This window comes from Haematobia irritans, chromosome 5 (assembly GCF_050003625.1).
Source record: "Haematobia irritans isolate KBUSLIRL chromosome 5, ASM5000362v1, whole genome shotgun sequence".
NCBI classification, from domain to species: domain Eukaryota; kingdom Metazoa; phylum Arthropoda; class Insecta; order Diptera; family Muscidae; genus Haematobia; species Haematobia irritans.
The window spans coordinates 75,606,160-75,632,961 of record NC_134401.1 but is presented as its reverse complement, the minus strand read 5'-3'; the positions used below and the strand labels follow the sequence as shown (position 1 = coordinate 75,632,961).

Sequence of the window (26,802 nt, the reverse complement as noted above, 5' to 3'; positions counted from 1 at the left end):
AAAGTGGACTCGCCAAGGTGTAATCCACTACGTTAGGCACATCTGACATTGTTTTGAGGACAGAACTGTGACCGTAACCTTTTTCCGACCACAGCGATAGTTCGCGCAACCGCACAGCCGTTGTTGCAGCTGACTGTTTGGCCAAAATGTCTAAAGGCAATAGATGCAGCATGACATTAAGGGAATTTGTTCCTGTCTTGCTGAATGCGCCTGAAATACACAAACACGCCATACGCTGAACTTTATCTAAACCAGTCGGTTTCTGAAGTGCCGGCCACCAGACTACAACACCATATAGCATTATAGGTCTAACCACTGCCGTGTATAGCCAATGCACAATTTTTGGTTTTAGTCCCCACTTTTTTCCTATTGCCTTTTTGCACGAGTACAAAGCTACAGTTGCCTTCCTCGCCCTTTCTTCAATATTAAGCTTAAAGTTCAGCTTCCTGTCCAAAATAACGCCAAGGTATTTTGCACAATCACCAAAGGGAATTTCAATACCCCCTAAGGAAATAGGCCTAACCGTGGGAGTTTTGCGATCTTTGCAGTACATGACTAATTCTGTCTTTGCGGGATTTACCCCAAGACCATTGTCTTTCGCCCATTTTTCAGTCATCCGGAGGGCCCTCTGAATAATATCTCTGATTGTGGATGGGAATTTTCCCCTGACTGCCAGAGCTACATCATCTGCGTATGCCACCACTTTTATCCTTTCTTTTTCTAGAGTAACCAGAAGGCTATTTATAGCAACATTCCAAAGAAGAGGTGATAGAACTGCCTCTGTTCACATACTTTTGTATGTTTGCTTGTCCCAGTGTGGCTGAAATACGTCTCTTCATTAGCAGTTCGTCTAACAGCCTGAGTATACATGGATCAACATTCAGAGTTGTCAGTCCATTTAATATCGAGCTCGGATGGACATTATTGAACGCCCCTTCGATGTCTAGAAACGCCACGATTGTGTATTCTTTGACAGATAGTGAGCTTTCAATAAAGCTGACTAGTTCATGTAGTGCGGTCTCAGTAGACCTGCCCTTCGAGTATGCATGCTGTCGTTTCGAGAACAAACTTGAATCGATGCTAGTTCTAAGATAAATATCTATCATCCTCTCCAGAGTCTTAAGTAGGAATGAGGATAAGCTGATTGGTCGGAAATCCTTCGCCCTCGAGTGAGAGGCTTTTCCCGCTTTAGGTATGAAGACGACTTTTGTTTCCCTCCACTTTCCTGGGATATATGATAAGTTGATACATCCTTTATATATCACCGACAACCAGGGGATAATTTTGTCAGTTACAGCTTGTAACTCCGCCGGAGTAATTCCATCAGGTCCAGGGGATTTGAATGGTCCAAAGCTATTTAGCGCCCATCTTATTCTAGTTTCCGATACAATTTCCTCGACAGGAAACGACCGCTGAGCAACTGTGGCACCGCCAGTACATGGTTCAACCGTCTGATTTCCAGGAAAATGTGTGTCCAATAGTACCTCCAGCGTCTCCTCACTGGACGTTGTCCAATTGCCCTCCGATGTTTTAATGAAACCTGGAGCGGAGTTGGTGGATGCTAGAACCTTCCGTAGTCTGGAAGCCTCGGACGTATTCTCAATACTGCTGCAGTAAGCATTCCAAGAGTTATGCTGAGCCTTTCTCAGTTCTCGCTTGTATCCTCTCAGAATCTTCTTGTAAGCGTCCCAGTCCTCAGAAGCTCTGGTGGACTTTGCCTTGTTAAAGAGCTTCCTGCAGGATTTCCTCATATTACTTAATTCCGTAGACCACCATGGTGGTCGATGTTTCCCCCTTGGCTTTCCTCTAGGACATGCAGCTTTCAGTGAGATGTTGAAGGCCTTAGTAATCCGCTCCACTGCGTGTTCGATATCTTGCACATTTCTCATATTTGTCTCTGTTATTTCCGGTATCATCATATTGAACGATTCCCTATACCTATTCCAGTCAGCTTTCCTTGCATTTGGCGGAAATATGGTCTTGGTGGTATGAACATCAAATTTTAAACTGATGTAGCGATGATCTGAGAAGCTGTGTTCACTTAAAACATGCCACTCAGATATCATTTCATTCAGTTCTTGCGAGGCCAAGGTGATGTCCAAAACCTCTTGCCTGTTTTTAGTGACAAAGGTCGGGACATCTCCCTTGTTGCAAACTACCAGATTAGTACGCAAAATAAACTCTATTAGCGACTCTCCCCTTGCATTAGTATCACTACTTCCCCATATACTATGATGTGCATTCGCATCGCATCCCATAATGAGTTTCGTCTTTGTTTTCAGTGACTCCTCCACTAAGGTCTTAACGGCATATGGAGGCATCTCCCTGTCATGTCCCATGTAGACCGAAGATACCCAATATTTGCATTTGGCTATTTCTAAACTTGCAACGACAGTGTCTGTATTGCACATTGAAGGAAGCAGAAACAAGTTGAGCTCGTTTTTAGCAATTATACAGGCTCGATTTACATCATTACCAGTATACTGCAATAGTTTGAACCCCGGAGTACTTAATTCACATATTTTGTTTTTATAAACATATGGTTCTTGAATAAGAACTATATCTATGTCCCCTTTCATCAGGAGAACTTTTAAGGCAGCACATGCAGCCTTACAATGATGAAGATTTATCTGGAGGATCCGTAGGACCATCGAGATTTTCAACAACCGTCACATCAGCCGCTTCAATCGAGTCATCAAGAATGTCCTCTTCAGAGATATCGGTGACTCTCGCAATAACCATAGGTTCAACTTTGGTGAGTTCTGAGGCAGTAGAAGCCTCCTCACGCATACGGTATCTATCCATGTCTTCAAATGTCTTGGTATCCCCCTCGACTTCGCAAGAGGATCCGCTTACTTCTGATTCAGACAGAGGCTTGTCCATTTCTGAATCCTTTAGCTGATCGTTTTTATACACCTTCATTTGGATATAATGAAAGCCATAACATACACGGCCCTGGGACTTTGCTAGATGTGGCAAAGACTGAGTGTTCAATATAAACACTGCATGCCGTCTTGGCCCATCCACTTCATCCAAACGGCCAACCTTCCAATCAGCTGTTGGAAGATCTGGATTGCATTGTTTCAGTCTATTTAAAATAGATTCAGTGTCAGGAGGGTTTGCAGGTATCCACGCATGTGCTCTTGGTCTAGCCGGTATGTCTTTCTTCTCGACTAACTCTAGAGCAGCTCCTTCCCAAACTTCACCAATTAGTATCAGAGCAGCTTTAAAACATTCTATAGACCTCTGGTCCTCAAATGCGACTAGCTTAAATCGTCCTTGATACCAACCAGCCTCTTGGTGTCGAGGATCTGGGCCGGGAAACTTTTCCAGCACCTGTGAGTAGACGCCAGACAAAGCATTCTCAATTTCCCCCCATTTGTGCTTTGGAACCATACCGTCCAATGCTCCTTTATTTATGATAGCCATCACAAGGCTGTCTTTAGCAACTGAGGCAAACGATCGTTGATCCCTTTTGGAGGATGGCAGCTCATCCGGTGATCGTTCCCTTTTTCCAGCCTCAAGAATTCCTTGAGCCCATTTTAAGGAATCGCTTTGTTTAGCCGACAACGTGCTTGGGTCGACTGATCCTAATTTCTTTAGGATAAACAAAGCATTTCTGCGTTCTTTGAATCTCTTTCGTGAGGGATTACCTCCTTTTGATACCGTTACCTTGGAAAAGGTCCGACTTGTCAAATTGTCGCCACCTGTCGACCCGTCTACAGGTCGACTAATTGGGCCTAACTCTTGGTCATTGCCCAAATCTATAACTCCAGTCGATACTCGTCCACTGGGTCCTGAAGTTAGCAACCCAGTAGATGTCTTTGAATTTCTCTGCATGGTGGCCTAATATCCCACCACACTTGAAATTCGTAGTAGGTACTTATTACGATGATTTTATCCGCTATTAAAAAACACGTCCGTTCCGTTCGACGGTTGAAATATGGGTGAAATATTGTCAGTAAGAAATTGCTATCCACTTTCAAGTTCATTTTTCGTAAAAAAATATTTTCTCATACAAAAAAATCTTATAGTAAATTGCACTTATTATTTAGAAAATACTTTACATTTCACAAGTAGTTTTATAGCAGACAGACGAATTTTTAACTACCAGTTAAGAAATTTTTTAAGGAAATTTCCATCGTATTTTGTAGGCCATGAACTAAACGATTGCTACTTAGAATTTGTAAAATTTCCTTTCGAGTAGTTAATTTTTGTTGAAGATACGAAAAATGAACTAAAATTCTGGAAAATTCTTGTAATAAATTATTGTAAAAATCTTCTTAAATTTACGAGACACTTTTTTTTCTGTGTATGTACATTATTTATATTCTACCCTATAGTAGGGAGCGGCTAGTTTATTATGGAAATACAACTCCATGTTATACTATGTTTTATCAATCATCAGATTACATTTTTAAATAATAATCAGATCCACTTTTGTGTTATAAATTCACAAAAATCAGTTTAATAAATAAATTATTACTTAATTCACATTGCAAATGGCGCCATGTTATGAGTTACGTCAGTTTTTCAACTCGAAAAAAAACAAAGTACCACAAATGGAAAAAATTTCGCTAGTTTTTCGTATATTTTGGTTTTGTATGGAGTTTCAACGCGAAAACCGAACAGAGTACCGGCAGAGGTGGGTACTATGTTTGTTGGCACGAAAAAAACTTCACTTAACCATTCTTTCGCGTTGAAAAATGAGAGTGTTGACAATAGATTTCGAACGAAGAAAACAACTATTTTGGAACTATTCTGCGTTTATTTCTCAGCAATTTAATTGACAACATCGCCAAACGTCATAATATTTTTACGTATACATACGCAGCAGCTGATTGTTTACATACATGCATTCATAATAATTTTTTTGAAGTGTTTTTCTACCAGTTTTTGAATTGTTTTGAACCAAATCTCACAAAGCACTGGACAATAATAATCCAAATGGATTCCGTCAATCTGTTATGCAAACTTTTACATCCGAAGCAATTGACAATCCGTTCAGCAACAAACTTAATTCAGCAACAAAACAATTGGTGAAAAACGCTACTCGTTCATTGGAATATACCGAAAAGAGGACACATAAGGAACAAAATCATCATAGTTTGAATTAAGTCGAATATCTTAAAATCGTCGTTATCACACCACCATGGAAAGACAAATGCGTGTGAGAATTTTCAAGCAAAATTTAAAAATCATACAGGATTTGAATGCAAATGAGCGTGGTAGTGCCAAATATGGTATCATGGAATTTGCTGATTTGACCAGTACCGAATATAAACAACGTACCGGCATGTGGCAACGAGATGAGGGTAATGCTGCTTTAACCCCTAAAGGTGGGTATTAAGTTCGAGTTTAGCCGCTAAAAACGTCATTTTTTCACGATTACTTTTCTTTAATAATCCATTTTAAGGAATACAAACTTTGTGAAAATTTGCTTTGGGCTTTTCCCCATCAAGTTATAATAAAATTTGCAACAAATCTGTATAATTTCATGCATTTTTCTTACTGATTTAGTTTTCACTTTAGCGATTTTAGCGGCTAAACTCGAACTTAATACTCACCTTTAAGGTGAAATTCCATACATTGAATTGCCCAAAGAATTCGATTGGAGAGAAAAGGTCAATGTGGCTCTTGCTGGGCTTTTAGTGTTACCGGCAATGTCGAAGATTTGCATGATGTCAGGACTGATAAACTGGAACAATATTCCGAGCAGGAATTATTAGATTGTGATACAACAGATTCAGCTTGTAATGGTGGTTTGCCCGATAATGCTTATGACGCCATTGAGAAAATTGTAGGTTAAGGACTTGAACTTGAAATGAATTTCCCTATCATGCACGCAAAGAACAATGCCGCTTCAATACATCGAAAATCCATGTTAAAGTAAAAGGTCATGTTGATTTACCCAAAAACTCATACATGTGGTGGCTGTCTATACAACTCTTTGAAAGGTTTTTGTGCAGCCATCATGTAAATACAAACCATACCATTTCTCATACTTAATACCACCACTCCATACCCAATAAATTTTCATCTAGTTTTTTTCTCACATATATATTTTTTCTTCGTCTTACGATATTGTTACTTCCTTATTATTTTTTGTCAAACGAAAGTATAGTGTATAATGTAAAGTTCATATTCAAATTCAATAAACTTAAACCTTGAACTCACGTTCAAGGGTAGTTCCTAAGCCAAAGTCACTGTTACCGACTTATAATTCGTCACAAAGGGATGTTAGAGTTCTATACCAGAGACTATCTCAGTCACGTAATAAAATTGAATTGATAAAATGCAAGATATATGGACAATGAATGTCGTTGAGTGAAATTTAAAAGCAACAATTAAATTAATTCGCTTCATTCCAGCCTATCGCGCTGATCAACATCAGTCCAAAATGATTGCAAGCATGAGTGCAATACATGAAAATTATTTTGCTATTTAAATAAAAACAAGTTAGAAAAGTCTAATGTCGGGCGGGCCGACTATATATGCACCACTTTGTGATCTACATTTTCGATACCATCTGAAATCCTCCAAATTTGTTGGGTGATATATATAAATGTTTATGTTCCCATATACATACTTTTAAATCTGAACCGACAATATATTTAAGACTTCTTAGAAATTTTTTGACTTCAAATTTAAGTCGGTTCAATTTGAGTTATTTTTACAAGTTTTCGACTAACAGTGACGATTTTACAATGTATTTTGACCATTTTTCTCGAAATCAGAAAAAATATATATGGGAGCTATATCTAAATCTGAACCGATTTCAAGCAAATTTGGCACGCATACACGCTCACAAAAAATCGCTTCTGTAACATATACTCCCAAACATATTTTGCTTCAAGCATATACATTTTTGGGTATTGCCAAACATTTATATGTTTGATCTCTTCCAATATATAATATGTTTGAAAGCATATTGGTCTAAACAATATATGTTTGGGTAGTCTAAGTTCCAAACATTTTGTATTTTTGCATCCAAATTCAATAATGTTGTCTTCCAAAAAACAATATGTTATTATGTGAACATATAATATGTTTGGAAGCATTTTGCACCCAAAAATATTATATGCTTAAAAAAAAATTCTCCCAAACAATATTGTGCTCAAAATTTTATTTATTTATTTTTTACCTTTTGCCGGACGGTGATTCGAACAGCGGACCACACAGTTTGTAAGGATCAAAGAAGTAGCTGATCAATTGCCCAAGGGAAAATAAAATGTTAATTTTGTAATAACAAGCAACAACCACCAACTTAATTCAATATCGCTCCCTGTTAAATAGCGCTCCAAGCTACTAAACACATATATGTTTATAGGCTATTTCTAAATTAATATATGTTTGCATCCAAGCATATTATATTTACAAACATTTTATGTCCCAAACATAATATGTTCTAACATATTAACATATATGTCCCAAACATGTTATGCTAGTTTATGAACATTATATGCTTGCACTCAAAAATATTGTGTTTAAAAATTTGTGTTCCAAACCTATAATGTTTATAGCCAAACATATGAAAAACAGTCTTTTTCATCCGTGTAGCAACAAAGCTAATTCTACTCCCTGTACAAAATTTCAACACAATTCGAGTAAAAACTTGGCCTCTTTGGTCATATGAGTCTAAATCGGGCGAAAGATATATATGGGAGCTATATCTAAATCTGAACTAATTGTTCTCCTAGTGCAAAATTTTAAGCAAATTGCGCTAAAACTATGGCTTGTGTGATCATATAAGTCCAAATCGGGACTTAAATCTGAATCGATTTCAATAAAATTTAGCACACTTGACTTTACTGCTAATTGTAATCCTAGTGCAAAATTTCAACCAAATCAGGGTAAATCTCAGGCGTCTGGGCCCATATAAGTGCATATCGGAAGAATGATATATATGGGAGCTATATCCAAATCTGAACCGATTTCAATAAAATTTGGCACACTAAACTATACTACTAATTGTTCTCCTAGTGCAAAATTTCAACCAAATTGGGGTAAAACTTTGGCTTCTGGCCCCATATAAGTACATATCGGGCGAACGATATATATGGGAGCTATATCTAACTCTGAACCGATTTCTTCCAAAATCAATAGGGTTCTATTCTCATCCAAAACACATAATTGTGTCAAATTTTAAGTCGATTGGGCTTAAATTGCGATCTAGACTTTGATTATAAAAATGTGTTCACAGACAGACGGACATGGCTATATCGACTCAGTAACCCACCCTGAGCATTTTTGCCAAAGACACCATGTGCCTATCTCGTCTCCTTCTGGGTATTGCAAACATATGCACTAAATTATAAAACCCTGTATAGGGTATAACTTTTTATTTATGTGGCATAAACATTTACCATTTATTTTTTGTATAACTTTGTTCAGAACAACTAATTTTATTTTTGGAACATAGCAAATTATTCTTGTGATTCCATTCGTTGCAACCATAGTACTGCATCATCAATAGCACTGCCTCCTTTATATTTACCATGAAATGACAGCATGATTTGTGTTTATTATCCCCATGCCCAGTAAAAAGGAACGATTGTAAAATGAACTTCGCTAAATAGAGCTTTATTTGTTAACATTTTTCTATAAATTTCATGTTATATACATTATTTCTATTCAATCATGTAGTAGGGGGCGGCTAGATGGTGGTTGCTAGTTTATTACGAAAATACCACTCCATGTTATTTTTATTTCGTCAATCGATCGTATAACAATTTTAAATAACAACGCGAACCACTTTTGCATTATAATTTAACACAAATCATTTGAATAAATAAATTATTTCTTAATTCACATTACAAATGGCGCCATGTTTTCAAACTAACTAATCTCAACATATGGAAGGATTTAACACGACCTAATTAGGGACTATGCGCTTTATGTCAGTTTTTCAACTCGAAAAAAAAAACAAAGTACCACAAACGAAAAAATATTTCGGTAGTTTTTCGCATTTTTGATTTTGTATGGGATTTCGCTGCGGAAACCGAACATAGTACCTACCTTAACATAAAACTTATCAACCGTCTACTCTCTGGGCATACGTACTCAAAACAATTTGTTTTAATATGAAACTAATTGACAGCAATACTTGCAACGTCCTTGAAAATGAACACCATCTTATATTTCACTGCAACAAATTTGAACAAACCAGAAAGAACTACAAATTCTTTAAAAAAATTTTCCAACTTACCAATTTTACTCAAAAATGCGGAAACTGCCGACTTAAAACAACTTATTAATTTTATTAAAACAAATAACATTGACTTATAAAATAATGCGCAAATGCGATAACCAGTACTGGTGTATGAATACTAGGTATTCGACCAACCCCACTAAAGGCCGGTACTCTGTTTGTTGGTGCGAAAAAAGTTCCACTCAATCATTGTTTCGCGTTGAAAAATGATAGTGTTGACAATATATTTTGAGGGGAAAAAACAGCCATTTTGGGACTTTTTTGCGTTTATTTCGTCGAAAAGTATTGACAACATCGCAGACTGTCACGAAATGATTACATATACATACGCAACTAGTGGCTCGATTTACACACACACGCATACAAAATAAATAATTTGAAAAAGAAGAAGCAGGCGAAGTTATTTTACAAATATCTTTGGAATTAAAAAAACTAATTTTACAGTGCTGCATGTTATTTTTTGGAACATAGCAATTAATTCTTGTGATTGCATTCATTGCTACCTCGGTACTATACATGTTGGTTGAAGTGCTAATGCTTGTTTTGGAACATCAATTGCTGTGCCTCCTTTTGTTTAAATTATGTTTTGTGTTTATTATCCCGATGCCCAGTACAAATGAAACGATTGTAAAATATAATTCACCAAATAAAGCTTTTATTTTGTTAACATTTGTGTTTAAATTTCATGTTATATACACTGAAAAAACAGTGAACCCTTTTCTATTGCAAAATAAAGTAAACTGTAGTAATATTGACCATGATTTAGCCCTTAAGATTTTTTTCAACTTGTCTAGTTTATAATTTTCTTAAATTTTAGTTCATCTATAACATTGTAGTTTAGTTCATTTTTACAACACCATACGATTTATATACCCCTACCAAGTTAAAAATCAGTATTATTTTGGTTTACTTGCTTATTTTGTGGGAAACCCGATAATAAAAATTGGTTAACAGTCTCTTTAAAATGTCGACGACTAAACTATTTTTAAATAAATCATTCCACAGTACAGAGAAATTAAATAATTAAAGGAACAACAAACCGTTTTACTATTATGAAAAATTTCATACATTAAAATTAAACTTTCTTTAAGCAAAAGTACTTTATTATAAAAACTTATGATGAACGTTCTTAATACAATGTTTTTTGTGAATAAAAATTATGACCACGTGGAACAGAGAGTAGTTCATTTGAACCCGCTGTTTGGACATTTTGACTTATGCTTTTTTTACTCATCGTAGGTAATTTTTTCACATATCTTGCTGGAAAAAAATGGAAACAATAATGAAAATTGTTAAAAATTAACACCATGTAGTGAAATATAATTTTTAGTTCTTAATTTTAGCTTGTAACTTACCATATTTGGGGCATTTTATCAAATGGTGTAAGGAATTCAACTTTTCTTTGGAAAACATATCTCATAAAATTTGTACCTGAAACAATTAGAGAAATAATGAAGTATTCTAAATAAACTCATAAAACTGTGTTGTTATCGATGTGAAGGATAAAATAAATATTCTAGTTGAAAGAAAGCTAAAGTTTTAATATAAAACTTACCAATTCTCTATTAAATTGTACGCTGAGGGGAAATATAAAAAGTTGTCCAAATTTATTTGGGTTACTCTGAAATTAAGTATTTATTTTTTACATTAAATAAAATTATTAAATAGGTTTTCAAAAAATCTAATGAAAAAAATAATAATATGCATAAAAAAGAAAATATTCTTGATAACCCTAGACAGTCATCATTCGTCAAAATGACGACACGTAATTTCATTTTCGATTTAAAATGCATTTTAGTCTATTGGGAAATGTTAAATTTAAGTTATACTAATTCGACCGTTTTATGAATTTTTGTTTTATACTACTTAAAACCAAATTGAATAAGAAAATAAATTCAAGTTTGGTTCACTTTTTCGCTCACGATGAAAATTATAGCGTCTTGAAATCAGCCGTAGTCAAAATGACGAAGGATGACGTTAATGTACAAAAAATAAAGATCACCGTCCAGGGTTAAAAGAAAGTTAAAGAATCTTTACCAATTCACTATTAAATTACAGGCAAAGGAGTACTAAAAAAAAATTTGTCCAAATTTTAAGGGGTTATTCTGAAATTAAATATTTGTTTTTACATTAAACATATTACATTGGTTTCCAAAAAATTCGATTAAAGAAATACTAAAATAAGGTATTAAAAAGCTGTAATTTTGATGATAAAAAGGTCACAAGAACGTAAATATTCTAGTTGAAATAAAGCCAATTTTTAAAAGGAAACTTACCAATTCTCTATTTTTTAAATTTGTTCGAATCCATCTGGAGTTGCTCTGAAATTAAATATTGTTTTTACAACAAAGAAAAACAATAAACTGGTTTCCAAAAAAAAATAATTAACAAATAATAATAGACATAAAAAATATTCTTTTTAAAAGAAAGTCATATTAAAAAAATACTTACCAATTTATGAATAAACTATACGCTGAGATATAACAAAAATTTTCCAAATTCATCTGGAATTGAATACTAATTTTTTACATAGAATAATAAAAATATCAATACACTTCTAATTTCAACATATTTTCCTAAATATTCTTAATAACTTTTTTCTAAACTACCGATAAAATATTAATAACTTTCATTTAAAAGGTTTAATAAACAAACACTCAAAAATCCAAAATATTTCATTCCTTTATATGCCCTTGTTGCATACCTACTTAAAAGATGCAACAGCCCACGCCAACGCCAAGTATACAACTGAAGCATGCCAAACAAAACCAAGCAAAGCCAAAACATTCCTACAACAACAAAAACACATGTGCCTTTATTGAAAACAACACCTCATTCAGCCAAATAAACCATCCACGAATAACAAACACACACACACAAACCACTAAATGAACAAAAATAAAAACAACCCCACGCTCATGTATACACAACAAAACTCAAGTAACATCATCTTCACATTAATCACATTCCACTATGCCGATAAAGATCTCTGTACTATGCATTAGTTCATCGCATCTGCTGACAATTTACTCTAAGAATAATATTCGTAAAGGCACACCAGTTTATGAACGATGAAACGTTTAACTTAAAATTTGCAAAATTTTCATGAAATGTTATCTACCATTTTTGACGAAAATGTCTATAAATTTAATTACATGTGAACTAAAAATATTTCATTGGGTAATTTTTTACCAACAATTATTAACTATAGGAATTGTCAGTAAGAAATTGCTATCCACTTTCAAGTTCATTTTTCGTAAAAAAATATTTTCTCATACAAAAAAATCTTATAGTAAATTGCACTTATTTTTTAGAAAATACTTTACATTTCACAAGTAGTTTTATAGCATGACAGACGAATTTTTAACTACCAGTTAAGAAATTTTTTAAGGAAATTTCCATCGTATTTTGTAGGCCATGAACTAAACGATTGCTACTTAGAATTTGTAAAATTTCCTTTCGAGTAGTTAATTTTTGTTGAAGATACGAAAAATGAACTAAAATTCTGGAAAATTCTTGTAATAAATTATTGTAAAAATCTTCTTAAATTTACGAGACACTTTTTTTTCTGTGTATGTACATTATTTATATTCTACCATATAGTAGGGAGCGGCTAGTTTATTATGGAAATACAACTCCATGTTATACTTTGTTTTATCAATCATCAGATAACATTTTTAAATAATAATCAGATCCACTTTTGTGTTATAAATTCACAAAAATCAGTTTAATAAATAAATTATTACTTAATTCACATTACAAATGAATTAAGTATGGTCATCAGTCGGGATAATGTTCTCCGGGCGATAAAGGCCGCCAAGAGCTCCACAGCAATTGGCCCAGATGGCTTGGGTGTTAAAACACATTGGAGAGAATGGAGTTAGATTCCAGGCCCATACCTTCAATGTTTGTCTCAACACTCTCGAAATACCAGACATCTGGAAAATTGGGAAGGTTGTTCCGACCAATTACTCTTTTTTCTCCCGCTACGAAGATTTTGGAAGCTATTCTACTGCCGCACTTTACACAACATCTAATGTTGGCAGAACATCAGCATGGTTTCCGCTCGGACAGGAGTACGACCACTGCGTTGTGTGAATTAACAGCCAACATTGCACGTAGCATTGGACTTGTCTAATGGGAGCCACCGTGGTGCAATGGTTAGCATGCCCGCCTTGCATACACAAGGTCGTGGGTTCGATTCCTGCTACGACCGAACACCAAAAAGTTTTTCAGCGGTGGATTATCCCACCTCAGTAATGCTGGTGACATTTCTGAGGGTTTCAAAGCTTCTCTAAGTGGTTTCACTAGAATGTGGAACGCCGTTCGGACTCGGCTATAAAAAGGAGGTCCCTTGTCATTGAGTTTAACATGGAATCGGGCAGCACTCAGTGATAAGAGAGAAGTTCACCACTGTGGTATCACAATGGACTGAATAGTCTAAGTGAGCCTGATACATCGGGCTGCCACATAACCTAACCTAACCTAATGGTGTTCGCAATTTGTCTCTATCCGTGTCGCTATTTGCACAGCAGAATTCGAAATAGAGGTGCGCGTGACACGAAGTTTTCTTGACACGCGTGATTCACGTGATTCGTGAATGAAATTTTGACCAAATAACGTGAATGTGCGTGAATGGGACTGAACAAAAATGTGTCGTGCGTGAACATCAAATTCTGTTCGTGAATGTGCGTGAGTAAATTTTTTTCAAAATCACGCTCACGACAAAATTCACGTTCACGAAAAAATTCACATTCAAGAAAAATTCACGCTCACGACAAAATTCACGCTCACGAAGAAATTCACATTCACGAAAACTTCACACTCACGATGACATTCACGTTCACGAAAAAATTCACGTTCACGAAAAATTCACTCTCAAGAGAAAATCCACGTTCACGAAAAATTCACTCTCACGAGAAAATTCACGTTCACGAAGAAACTCACATTAACGAAAAATTCACGCTCACGATGAAATTCACGTTCACGCAAAAATTCACATTCACGAATTAATTCAGCCTCACGAGAAATGAAACCTTCACGAACCTATTCACGCTCACGACAAATTTTATATCTACAAAAATGTCTTGCTCACGATAAAAAGTATGTATGAAATATCTGAAATACTAAAAATTAGAAATTGTATTGGACTTCATACTAGATTTTATTAAAAACAACATTTTCATTATTCATGTTTCGCATCTAAAATTTATTTTTTAATAATTAGCTTTAAAAAGTAAGATTTACTCAAGTATATTTTACTAAAATTTTTAACATGTATGTAGTTTCATGGGGTTAAATTTTAAATCCTATGAACATAGTATACTCAATGAACTATTTGAAATATATGACGCATATTAAGCAAAATGTCCAGTATCGATACTGCTTTCATTTTTATATCGAAAAATTCTGAATAATGTGTTGGGGTATAACTGACGTTGTCATTCCGGTTGTAAGACATTGAAATACTGTTCTCATACAGAATAATATTCTGGGTCGTGGTGAAACTCGATCTAGCGATGCCGGTCCGCATGTTGAAACCTAATTTCCGAACGAAACAAGCTATCGATATAAAACTTGGTATAAGTAGTTGTTATTTATGTAGGTGGATGATATTACAAATAGGCCCCCATATTTGGCTTCCGGAAGAGCAAATTTCCATATGGGTCCTTAGTTATATATAGCTCCCATTTAAACCGCACTAGTAATATGATCTGTTTTGAATGGTATGATTTAGGGAGAATGCAACAACACACACAATTTAACGTAATTTTGGGCCCGGTTTACTTGCTAGATATATCGAGGACAACCATTCGGACGGAAGATTTTTTTCTATGCATTCAAGACATTTTCTACAGCAAAAAAAGCCGTATCTATCGCTATTCTTTATAACGAAGTCAATTGTTTCATGTAGTATTATAATTTCATGTATTATACACAGAAAAAAAAGTGTCTCGTAAATTTAAGAAGATTTTTACAATAATTTATTACAAGAATTTTCCAGAATTTTAGTTCATTTTTCGTATCTTCAACGAAAATTAACTACTCGAAAGGAAATTTTACAAATTCTAAGTAGCAATCGTTTAGTTCATTGCCTACAAAATACGATGGAAATTTCCTTAAAAAATTTCTTAACTGGTAGTTAAAAATTCGTTTGTCATGCTATAAAACTACTTGTGAAATGTAAAGTATTTTCTAAATAATAAGTGCAATTTACTATAAGATTTTTTTGTATGAGAAAATATTTTTTTACGAAAAATGAACTTGAAAGTGGATAGCAATTTCTTACTGACAATTCCTATAGTTAATAATTGTTGGTAAAAAATTACCCATTGAAATATTTTTAGTTCACATGTAATTAAATTTATAGACATTTTCGTCAAAAGTGGTAGATAACATTTCATGAAAATTATGCAAATTTTAAGTTAAACGTTTCATCGTTCATAAATTGGTGTGCCTTTACGAATATTATTCTTAGAGTAAATTGTCAGCAGATGCTATGAACTAATACATAGTACAGAGATCTTTATCGGCATAGTGGAATGAGATTAATGTAAAGATGATGTTACTTGAGTTTTGTGTGTATACATGAGCGTGGGGTTGTTTTTATTTTTGTCCATTTATTGGTTTGTGTGTGTGTGTTTGTTATTCGCGGATGGTTTATTTGGCTGGATGAGGTGTTGTTTTCAATAAAGGCACATGTGTTTTTGTTGATGTAGGAATGTTTTGGCTTTGCTTGGTTTTGTTTGGCATGCTTCAGTTGTATAGTTGGCGTGGGCTGTTGCATTTTTTAAGTAGGTATGCAACAAGGGAATATAAAGGCATGGAATATTTTGGATTTTTGAGACATATATTGGTGTTTGTGTATTAAACCTTTTAAATGAAAGTTATTAATATTTTATCGGTAGTTTAGAAAAAAGTTATTATGAATATTTACGAAAATATGTTGAAATTGAAAGTGTATTGAAATTTTCATTATTCTATATAAAAAATTAGTATTCAATTCCAGATGAATGTGAAAAAGTTTTGTTATATCTCAGCGTATAGTTTATTCATAAATTGGTAAGTATCTTTTTAATATGACTTTCTTTTAAAAAGAATATTTTTTATGTCTATTATTATTTGTTAATTAATTTTTTTGGAAACCAGTTCAATGTTTTTCTTTGTTGTAAAACAATATTTAATTTCAGAGCAACTCCAGATGGGTTCGAACAAATTTACAAAATAGAGAATTGGTAAGATTTCTTTTAAAAATTGGCTTTATTTCAACTAGAATATTTACGTTTTTGTGACCTTTTTATCATCAAAATTACAGGTTTTTAATGCCTTATTTTAGTATTTCTTTAATCAATTTTTTTTGGAAAGCAATGTAATATTTTTAATGTAAAAGACAAATATTTAATTTCAGAGTAACCCATTAAAAATTTGGAAACATTGTTAGTACTCATTTGCTTGTAATTTAATAGTAATAGGTAAGGATTCTTTAACTTTCTTTTCACCCTGGACAGTCATCCTTATTTTTTGTACATTAACATCATCCTTCGTCATTTTGACTACGGCTCATTTCACGACGCAATAATTTTCATCGTGAGCGAAAAAGTGAACCAAACTTTAATTTATTTTCACATTCAATTTGGTTTTAATTAGTATAAAACAAAAATTCATAAAACAGTCTAATTAGTATTACTTAAATTTACCATTACCCAATAGACTAAAATGCATTATAAATCGAAAATGAAATTACGTGTCGTCATTTTGACGAATGATGACTGTCTAGGGTTATCAAGAATATTTGGTTCTTTTATGCATATTATTATTTTTTTCATTAGAGTTTTTGAAAACCTATTTAATAATTTTATTTAATGTAAAAAATAAATATTTAATTTTAGAGTAACCCAAATAAATTTGGACCAATTTTTATATTTCCCCTCAGCGTACAATTTAATAGAGAATTGGTAAGTTTTATATTAGAACTTTGGCTTTCTTTCAACTAGAATATTTATTTTATTATATCCTTCACATCGATAACAACACAGTTTTATGAGTTTATTTAGAATACTTCATTATTTCTCTAATTGTTTCAGGTACAAATTTTATGAGATACGTTTTCCAAAGAAAAGTTGAATTCCTTACACCATTTGATAAAATGCCCCCAAATATGGTAAGTTACAAGCTAAAATGAAGAATTAAAAAGTATATTTCATTACTTGGTGTTAATTTTTAACAATTTCCATTATTGTTTCCATTTTTTTCCAGCAAGATATGTGAAAAAATTACCTACGATGAATAAAAAAAGGATAAGTCAAAATGTCCAAACAGCGAGTTCAAATGAACTACTCTCTGTTCCACGTGGTCATAATTTTTATTCACAAAAAACAGTGTATTAAGAACTTTCATCATAAGTTTTTATAATAAAGTACTTTTGCTTAAAGAAAGTTTAATTTTAATGTATGAAAATTTTCATAATAGTAAAACGGTTTGTTGTTCCTTTAATTATTTAATTTCTCTGTACTGTGGAATGATTGATTTAAAAATAGTTTAGCCGTCGACATTTTAAAGAGACTGTTAACCAATTTTTATTATCGCACAGAAAAAAAAGTGTCTCGTAAATTTAAGAAAGTTTTTACATTAATTTATTACAAGAATTTTCCAGAATTTTAGTTCATTTTTCGCATCTTCAACGAAAATTAACTACTCGGAAGGAAATTTTACAAATTCTAAGTAGCAATCGTTTAGTTCATGGCCTACAAAATACGATGGAAATTTCCTTAAAAAATTTCTTAACTGGTAGTTAAAAATTCGTTTATCATGCTATAAAACTACTTGTGAAATGTAAAGTATTTTGTAAATAATAAGTGCAATTTACTATAAGATTTTTTTGTATGAGAAAATATTTTTTTACGAAAAATGAACTTGAAAGTGGATAGCAATTTCTTACTGACAATTCCTATAGTTAATAATTGTTGGTAAAAAATTACCCAATGAAATATTTTTAGTTCACATGTAATTAAATTTATAGACATTTTCGTCAAAAATGGTAGATAACATTTCATGAAAATTTTGCATCGTTCATAAAATGGTGTGCCTTTACGAATATTATTCTTAGAGTAAATTGTCAGCAGATGCGATGAACTAATGCATAGTACAGACATCTTTATCGGCATAGTGGAATGTGATTAATGTAAAGATGATGTTACTTGAGTTTTGTTGTGTATACATGAGCGTGGGGTTGTTTGTTATTTTTGTGCATTTAGTGGTTTGTGTGTGTGTGTGTGTGTTTGTTATTCGCGGATGGTTTATTTGGCTGGATGAGGTGTTGTTTTCAATAAAGGCACATGTGTTTTTGTTGTTGTAGGAATGTTTTGGCTTTGCTTGGTTTTGTTTGGCATGCTTCAGTTGTATAGTTGGCGTTGGCGTGGGCTGTTGCATCTTTTAAGTAGGTATGCAACAAGGGAGTATAAAGGCATGGAATATTTTGGATTTTTGAAACATATATTGGTGTTTGTTTATTAAACCTTTTAAATGAAAGTTATTAATATTTTATCGGTAGTTTAGAAAAAAGTTATTACGAATATTTAGGAAAATATGTTGAAATTGAAAGTGTATTGAAATTTTTATTATTCTATGTAAAAAATTAATATTCAATTCCAGATGAATTTGGAAAATTTTTGTTATATCTCAGCGTATAGTTTATTCATAAATTGGTAAGTATTTTTTTAAAATGACTTTCTTTTAAAAAAAATATTTTTTATGTATATTATTATTTGTTAATTAATTTTTTTGGAAACCAGTTTAATGTTTTTCTTTGTTGTAAAAACATTATTTAATTTCAGAGCAACTCCAGGTGGATTCGAACAAATAAAAAATAGAGAATTGGTAAGTTTTCTTTTAAAAATTGGCTTTATTTTAACTAGAATATTTACGTTTTTGTGACCTTTTTATCATCAAAATTACAGGTTTTTAATGCCTTATTTTAGTATCTCTTTAATCAAATTTTTTGAAACCAATGTAATATTTTTAATGTAAAAACAAATATTTAATTTCAGAATAACCCCTTAAACATTTGGACAAATTTTTAGTACTCCTTTGCCTGTAATTTAATAGTGAATTGGTAAGGATTCTTTAACTTTCTTTTAGCCCTGGACAGTCATCCTTATTTTTTGTACATTAACGTCAGCCTTCGTCATTTTGACTACGGCTCATTTCAAGACGCTAAAATTTTCATCGTGAGCGAAAAAGTGAACCAAACTTGAGTTTATTTTCTTATTCAATTTGGTTCATAAAACGGTCGAATTAGTATAACTTAAATTCACCATTTCCCAATAGACTAAAATGCATTTTAAATCGAAAATGAAATTACGTGTCGTCATTTTGACGAATGATGACTGTCTCGGGTTATCAAGAATATTTGGTTTTTAATGCATATTATTATTTTTTTTTCATTAGATTTTTTGAAAACTTATTTAATAATTTTATTTAATATTTAATTTCAGAGTAACCCAAATAAATTTGGACAACTTTTTATATTTCCCCTCAGCGTACAATTTAATAGAGAATTGGTAAGTTTTATATTAAAACTTTGGCTTTCTTTCAACTAGAATATTTATTTTATTATATCCTTCACATCGATAACAACACAGTTTTATGAGATTATTTAGAATACTTCATTATTTCTCTAATTGTTTCAGGTACAAATTTTATGAGATACGTTTTCCAAAGAAAAGTTGAATTCTTTACACCATTTGATAAAATGCCCCAAATATGGTAAGTTACAAGCTAAAATGAAGAATTAAAAATTATATTTCATTACATGGTGTTAATTTTTAACAATTTTCATTTTTGTTTCCATTTTTTCCAGCAAGATATGTGAAAAAAACTACCTACGATGAATAAAAAAAGGATAAGTCAAAATGTCCAAACAGCGGGTTCAAATGAACTACTCTCTGTTCCACGTGGTCATAATTTTTATTCACAAAAACATTGTATTAAGAACTTTCATCATAAGTTTTTATAACAAAATACTTTTGCTTAAAGAAAGTTTAATTTTAATGTATGAAAATTTTCATAATAGTAAAACGGTTTGTTGTTCCTTTAATTATTTAATTTCTCTGTACTGTGGAATGATTGATTTAAAAATAGTTTAGTCGTCGACATTTTAAAGAGACTGTTAACCAATTTTTATTTTCGGGTTTCCCACAAAATAAGCAAGTAAAACAAAATAATACTGACTTTTTAACTTGGTAGGGGTATATAAATCTTATGGTGTTGTAAAAATGAACTAAACTACAATGTTATAGATGAACTAAAATTTAAGAAAATTATAAACTAGACAAGCTGAAAAAAATCTTAAGGGCTAAATCATGGTCAATATTACTACAGTTTAGTTCATTTTGCAATGGAAAAGGGTTCACTGTGTTTTCAGTGTATGATCTTTGACTACATTTTTAAACATAAGCAGCATTTTATTTTTAGATATTGCCACAGATTAGATATGACTCACAGAATTAATAAGAAACAAGAAGCCTTATTTGATTAAACAATAATTGATTTCTTCCGGCACTTTCAATGAATTACTTAATTGGTTGTGGTCGAAACTTAATTTTTTAATTGAGGCAATAATTATTTATTGTATTGTTTATTTATTTATAATTATTGGTTTCTTCGATGAAATAATTTATGGTAACTTTACAAGAGTTTACACTTTCTTATGTTTCTGATTATATTATAGTTGGATTTTTTCTTTACACGAAAAAATATCAGTAAAATATTTCCAATTGAAAAGTTGATTGGAATTGAAAACGTAATCAATTAATTAATTAACTTATAAAATTAACTTGTTAATCAAAATAAATAATAAAGCCAACTAAGATAATGATTGAACATTTTTACATTTTTAAATTGAAAACATACTTCCAAATATAAAATTAACAATTTTCAGAAATAATTGGTTTCATTGGTTCATTAAATTTTGGCTTAGATCTGAAAAAATAATTCTATATAGTATAATTATAATATATGTAATTATAATATAATAAAAAATAAAATAAGTAAACAATAACACTATAAATCATTGATTGCCTCAATTAAAAATGAATTAAGTTTTTCGGACAAAATCAATTCAAATTTTAATTGAGTTTATATTTTGATTTGATTAAAATGTTAATTGTATCTGTTAATTTTTTAATTGAGTACGTCTTCAACTTCAGATTTTTAATTAGAAATATTTTGGCGAATTTGTGTGGGTAGCTCATTTGTATCACAAGCGAGAGTGAGTAAGTTTTTAAGTTCGTACTCATTCGTGAATTACATTTTTTCGTTTGTTTTGTAAGTATAATAGTCGTGAACGAGCGTGAGTTGATTTTACATCGTGAGCGTGCGTGAATAGTTTTTATGAATCGTGAATGTGCGTGAGTTGCATTTTACATCGTGAGCGTGCGTGAATAGTTTTTATGAATCGTGAGTGTGCGTGAGTAAGTTTCGTATGTCGTGAACGTGCGTGAGTTGCATTTTACATCGTGAGCTTGAGTGAATAGTTTTTTATGAATCGTGGGTGTGTGGAAGTACGTTCATTGTTCGTGAACGTGCGTGAGTAGTTTTTTTTCGAATCGTGAGTGTGCGTGAATAAGTTTGTTGTTCGTGAGTTGATATTTCCCGTCGTGAGCGTGCGGTAGTCACTATTCTGCAATCGTGAGTGTTTATCTTTGCAGGATTTTGGTTCGTGAACGTGCGTGAGCGTGAATCAATAAAAACCTTCGTGCGTGAATGTTACGAATTCATTCGTGAGCGTGCGTGAGTGTGAGCAATTCAAAAACGGGCGTGCGTGATCGTGCGTGAATATTACGAATTCATTCGTGAGCGTGCGTGAGTGTGAGCAATTTTAATTGAGTTTATATTTTGATTTGATTAAAATGTTAATTGTATCTGTTAATTTTTTAATTGAGTACGTCTTCAACTTCAGATTTTTAATTAGAAATATTTTGGCGAATTTGTGTGGGTAGCTCATTTGTATCACAAGCGAGAGTGAGTAAGTTTTTAAGTTCGTACTCATTCGTGAATTACATTTTTTCGTTTGTTTTGTAAGTATAATAGTCGTGAACGAGCGTGAGTTGATTTTACATCGTGAGCGTGCGTGAATAGTTTTTATGAATCGTGAATGTGCGTGAGTTGCATTTTACATCGTGAGCGTGCGTGAATAGTTTTTATGAATCGTGAGTGTGCGTGAGTAAGTTTCGTATGTCGTGAACGTGCGTGAGTTGCATTTTACATCGTGAGCTTGAGTGAATAGTTTTTTATGAATCGTGGGTGTGTGGAAGTACGTTCATTGTTCGTGAACGTGCGTGAGTAGTTTTTTTTCGAATCGTGAGTGTGCGTGAATAAGTTTGTTGTTCGTGAGTTGATATTTCCCGTCGTGAGCGTGCGGTAGTCACTATTCTGCAATCGTGAGTGTTTATCTTTGCAGGATTTTGGTTCGTGAACGTGCGTGAGCGTGAATCAATAAAAACCTTCGTGCGTGAATGTTACGAATTCATTCGTGAGCGTGCGTGAGTGTGAGCAATTCAAAAACGGGCGTGCGTGATCGTGCGTGAATATTACGAATTCATTCGTGAGCGTGCGTGAGTGTGAGCAATTCAAAAACGGGCGTGCGTGATCGTGCGTGAATGTTACGAATTCATTCGTGAGCGTGCGTGAGCGTGAGCAATTCTAAAAAAGGCGTGCGTGATCGTGCGTGAATGACATTTTGAATTTGTGAGCGTGCGTGAAAAATCCCTCACGCGCACACCTCTAATTCGAAGTCTTTTCGCACTTTTGCCTGTTTTTTTAGAAAAGAACCCAAAAATTAATTTTCCGGGCAAAATGCAAAAAATGCGCATTTTTTACAAGACAAGAAAACACCATAAGGCGTTTGATACAGTGTTCTGCTCTTATGTTGAAAATAAAAGTCCCTTGATTGGTTTTGTAATTGATAGTTTTATTTAACAATTTAATAAATGAGATGCGAGAGGTCACTAACGCTAACCATGTAAGTTAATAAGAAAAACAATAGTGAAAATATATTTGTGTTTTCTAGAAAAGCGCGTAAAAACTAGTCTCGATGTTTTGAGTTGCCATATGAGCAAAAACGTATGTTGATGCCATATCGGTTATATAATTTGTAGGGTAGCCCCTAACATCTCCCCCTTTAAGATGCCTACGGCGATCTGGATGCCGTTTCCACTGGATGTCCCTAACTGTGATCCTCTTTGGCTGGAGAATTGGTGACGTTGGAGGCGTTGTAAATTATTCATTAGATAGTGGTGGTGAAATGTTGAATGCCTCAAGAAGTAGATCCAATGGCAAGTCCGAATTATCGTCTGGCTCATTCTGATGATTTGAACTTCTCAGTCGTAATTGGTCAGTATGAGCCAAGATGTTGCGGTCTCCAACTTGAATAAGGGTATTGTAAACAACGTTTCCAACTTTTTCGACTATTTCGCCAGGAACCCAATTCCAATTATAACATCGGAAGTTCTTGGCGAATACAAGATCTCCGCGTTGGAATGATCTACTCTTAGTCCCGTGTCTTTGATTATATTGTTCCTGCATTTTTACATTCATTTCTGATGTCACAGTAGGTGGTTTTGACATTAGATCAAAGACTGTGCGCATTTTTCTGCCTATGAACGATTCTGCCGGGCTTAGTCCGTTTGGTGAATTCGGGTTCATTTCTGATGTCACAGTAGGTGGTTTTGACATTAGATCAAAGACTGTGCGCATTTTTCTGCCTATGAACGATTCTGCCCGGCTTAGTCGGTTTGGTGAATTCGGGTTTGGTGTTGAGCGGTATACCTGTAGAAATGTTTGTAGTGCTTCAGAGGCCGTCTCCTCCCCTTCTGATTTTTTCAAAGTTAGAACTCGGGTGGAATCTCACAGTTCTAATATGTTTTATACCTCGATGCTTACACCAATCCTCGAATTGTGCGAAACAGAATTGTGTGCCGTCGTCCGACACCAGTTGTTCGGGGTTTCCGAATTGAGCGAAAATTGTATTGAGCATTTTTATTGTTGCTGTTTAAGTAATCGAAGTTGTTTCACAGATTGTCGGGTATTTTGAAAATGAATCCACGATGATTAGATAATAGACTCCATTGACTGGGCCTGCATAGTCTATGTGGATACGTTCTAATGGACGTGTTGTATTTGGCCACGGACACAGATTTGTCTTGACAGGACTCTTTGCGTTGACTTGGCAGCTATTGCAATTTCGACTGTAGTCCTCGATATCCTTGTCTATTCTTGGCCAATAGACGTAGCTTCTAGCTATAGCCTTACTTCTTTCTGCTGCTATGTGTCCTCTATGCAACTGCTTTAGAACGCGTTGTCTAAATAACTGTGGTATTATAATTCTAGAATTGAACATGAGACAATCTTCTGTTTTCGATATAGAGTCCTTTCGATTATAATATGACAGAATGTCTGAATCGATTTATTTTTGATTTTCAGGCCAGCTACTTTCAACGCAATTCTTTACTCTTTGAAGAATTTCGTCATTCTTAGTAGCCTGGACTATAGATTTGAAATTTATTGGTAAAGTTGACATTGCTTCACTGATATCGTGTTGAATATCGTCTTCAAGCGATATAGATGCCACAATGTAGTCATCTGTCGGCTTCTCATGGTTGCTTATTAAACGAGATAAAACGTCGGCGTGCCCAAAATCGTTTGTGTTGGTGTTCTTTATTTCGAAATCATAGGTGATAAGGATGAGAGCCCACCTTTGCAAGCGATTTGCGGTGTACACTGGTATACCCTTTTTGGAGCCGAAGATAGCCAACAATGGTTTGTGATCCGTGTGAAGGGTGAATTTTCTTCCAAATAACATCTTATGGAAACGCTGGAAATATCAACGCTAATCCTTCCTTCTCGATTTGGTTGTAGTTTTTCTCAGGCTCTGTGAGAGCTCGTGATACGTAGTATACTGCTTTGATGCTATTGTCTGAGAAAGTATGATATATCACAGCGCCTATGCCGTGCGATGAAGCGTCAGCTGCCACATGTATGGGAAGATTTGGATTATAGTGAGTCGGTAATAGATACGAACTCAAGATATGTTTGAATTCATCTAAACTGTTTTGACATTGTGCTGACCACTGAAATGTTTTGTCAAGGGGCTTTCGAAGCTTCCGCATGTTGTTGACGTATTTCCCACAATGATTAATCGAGCCTAGAAGTGTCTCACTTCTGATATATTCTGTGGCACTTTGTGATCTTGTATGGCACGAATTTTTTCAGGATCTGGTATGCCAGACTTGTCAATTACTTGGCCCAAGTACTTGATGCTGGTCCTAAAAAATTGGCATTTTTCGAACTTGAGTCGAAAACCATATCTAAATTGAATTCGTGTTCTGATATGGATTTACTTGCGAGTATAATATCGTCGATATAAGCTCTGGAACCCGTAACGCCTGTGCATAATTGATCCATTATGCGTTGAAAAGCTCTGGGCGCAGATTTGACACCTGGAGTGAGGCGGTTGAAGCGATAAAGGCCTTTGTGTGTATTGATCGTGAGGAGGTCCTTACTTTCATCGTCTACTTCGACCTGGAGGTATGCGTCTGAGAGATCCAAATGACTGAAGATGGTACAATCGTGGCATTCGGCAAAGATTTCCTTGGGAGTTGGAAGAGGATATTGATTTGGTTCGATCCCTACCAACATTTTTTGAATTTGGGGGCGCTTCTGAGAATCCCCACTACGTCGAAAACAATCATATACGACATCAAAAACTCGTCGGAAAAGCGCCGTCACTATTGAGAAGTTGTACCACGCCAAGTTACTACGAAAAAGTTTCTCATCAGTGCAATTATTAGGTGCCTATTTAGATCAATTTCGAAGGACGCCAATAAGAACCCCTGCAAACCTTACCTTACCTTAGACGGTCGGATAAACACTCCGACAGAGGTTCGTCTATTTGTTGTGTGTTCGTTCAAGTTTTGCCCTTACACTGCACGAACAAATGTGATGACAACATGAAAAAATAAGAAGAAGCATAAACTAACAATGAAGTTGTACGAAGATTTATGGGTGAAACCATTTTTTACTGAAAAAATGGAAGAAAATAATAAAAAAAATCCTGGTATATGTGTCAAAACAATGATTCCTGAAGTAATCCACGTCTAATATATTACAAATTACTTGATGAATTTAAAATACTTGTCGCCTGGTTTCCCATTGATTGGAAGTGGAATTTTTCCACGTTTTTGCCACAATACTGGTTTAGATTTATATATTTCTTTAATTTTCAACCAGAATTGGCGATCTATCATTAATTTCATTGCAGAAATGCCTGTTTTTAATGTAAAAATAAATTTGTTTTTGATAATGTTTGTCGAACATCCCCTTACACTCAATGATTTGTACCAATGTGTGTGAAGATAAATACGTATTTAAAACCCTAGACACAAACCAATTGTAATAGATTAGGGTAAAAACATTTTGGGATTTTTTCGAAAAACTGATTTTTTGGAAAAACTACTGGGAATTTAAAATTAAAATTTCGCAGGAACAATGCCAGGGGAACACCCTACATAACGGTTTATTTATTTTGGAAATAC

At 33.7% G+C, this 26,802-nt stretch overlaps 1 protein-coding gene and 2 long non-coding RNA genes across 3 annotated transcripts; 2 read left to right on the top strand and 1 right to left on the bottom strand.

The window, feature by feature from the left end:
• The first annotated feature begins 4,819 nt into the window (after positions 1-4,819).
• LOC142239096 (cathepsin F-like) lies at positions 4,820-6,202 on the top strand. Its single transcript, XM_075310857.1, has one exon. The coding sequence runs from the start codon at positions 5,153-5,155 to the stop codon at positions 5,348-5,350; it is 198 nt and encodes a 65-aa protein (XP_075166972.1). The 5' UTR covers positions 4,820-5,152; the 3' UTR covers positions 5,351-6,202.
• Positions 6,203-10,286: 4,084 nt separating this feature from the next.
• Positions 10,287-10,712, bottom strand: LOC142240648 (uncharacterized). Its single transcript, XR_012723342.1, has 2 exons — positions 10,567-10,712; positions 10,287-10,471 (listed from the first exon to the last, which is right to left on the bottom strand). It is a non-coding gene; the product is annotated as an uncharacterized LOC142240648 (long non-coding RNA).
• Positions 10,713-19,256: 8,544 nt separating this feature from the next.
• On the top strand, positions 19,257-20,157 carry LOC142239025 (uncharacterized). The gene is made up of 4 exons (XR_012722893.1): positions 19,257-19,322; positions 19,705-19,770; positions 19,900-19,975; positions 20,070-20,157. It is a non-coding gene; the product is annotated as an uncharacterized LOC142239025 (long non-coding RNA).
• Positions 20,158-26,802: the final 6,645 nt, after the last annotated feature.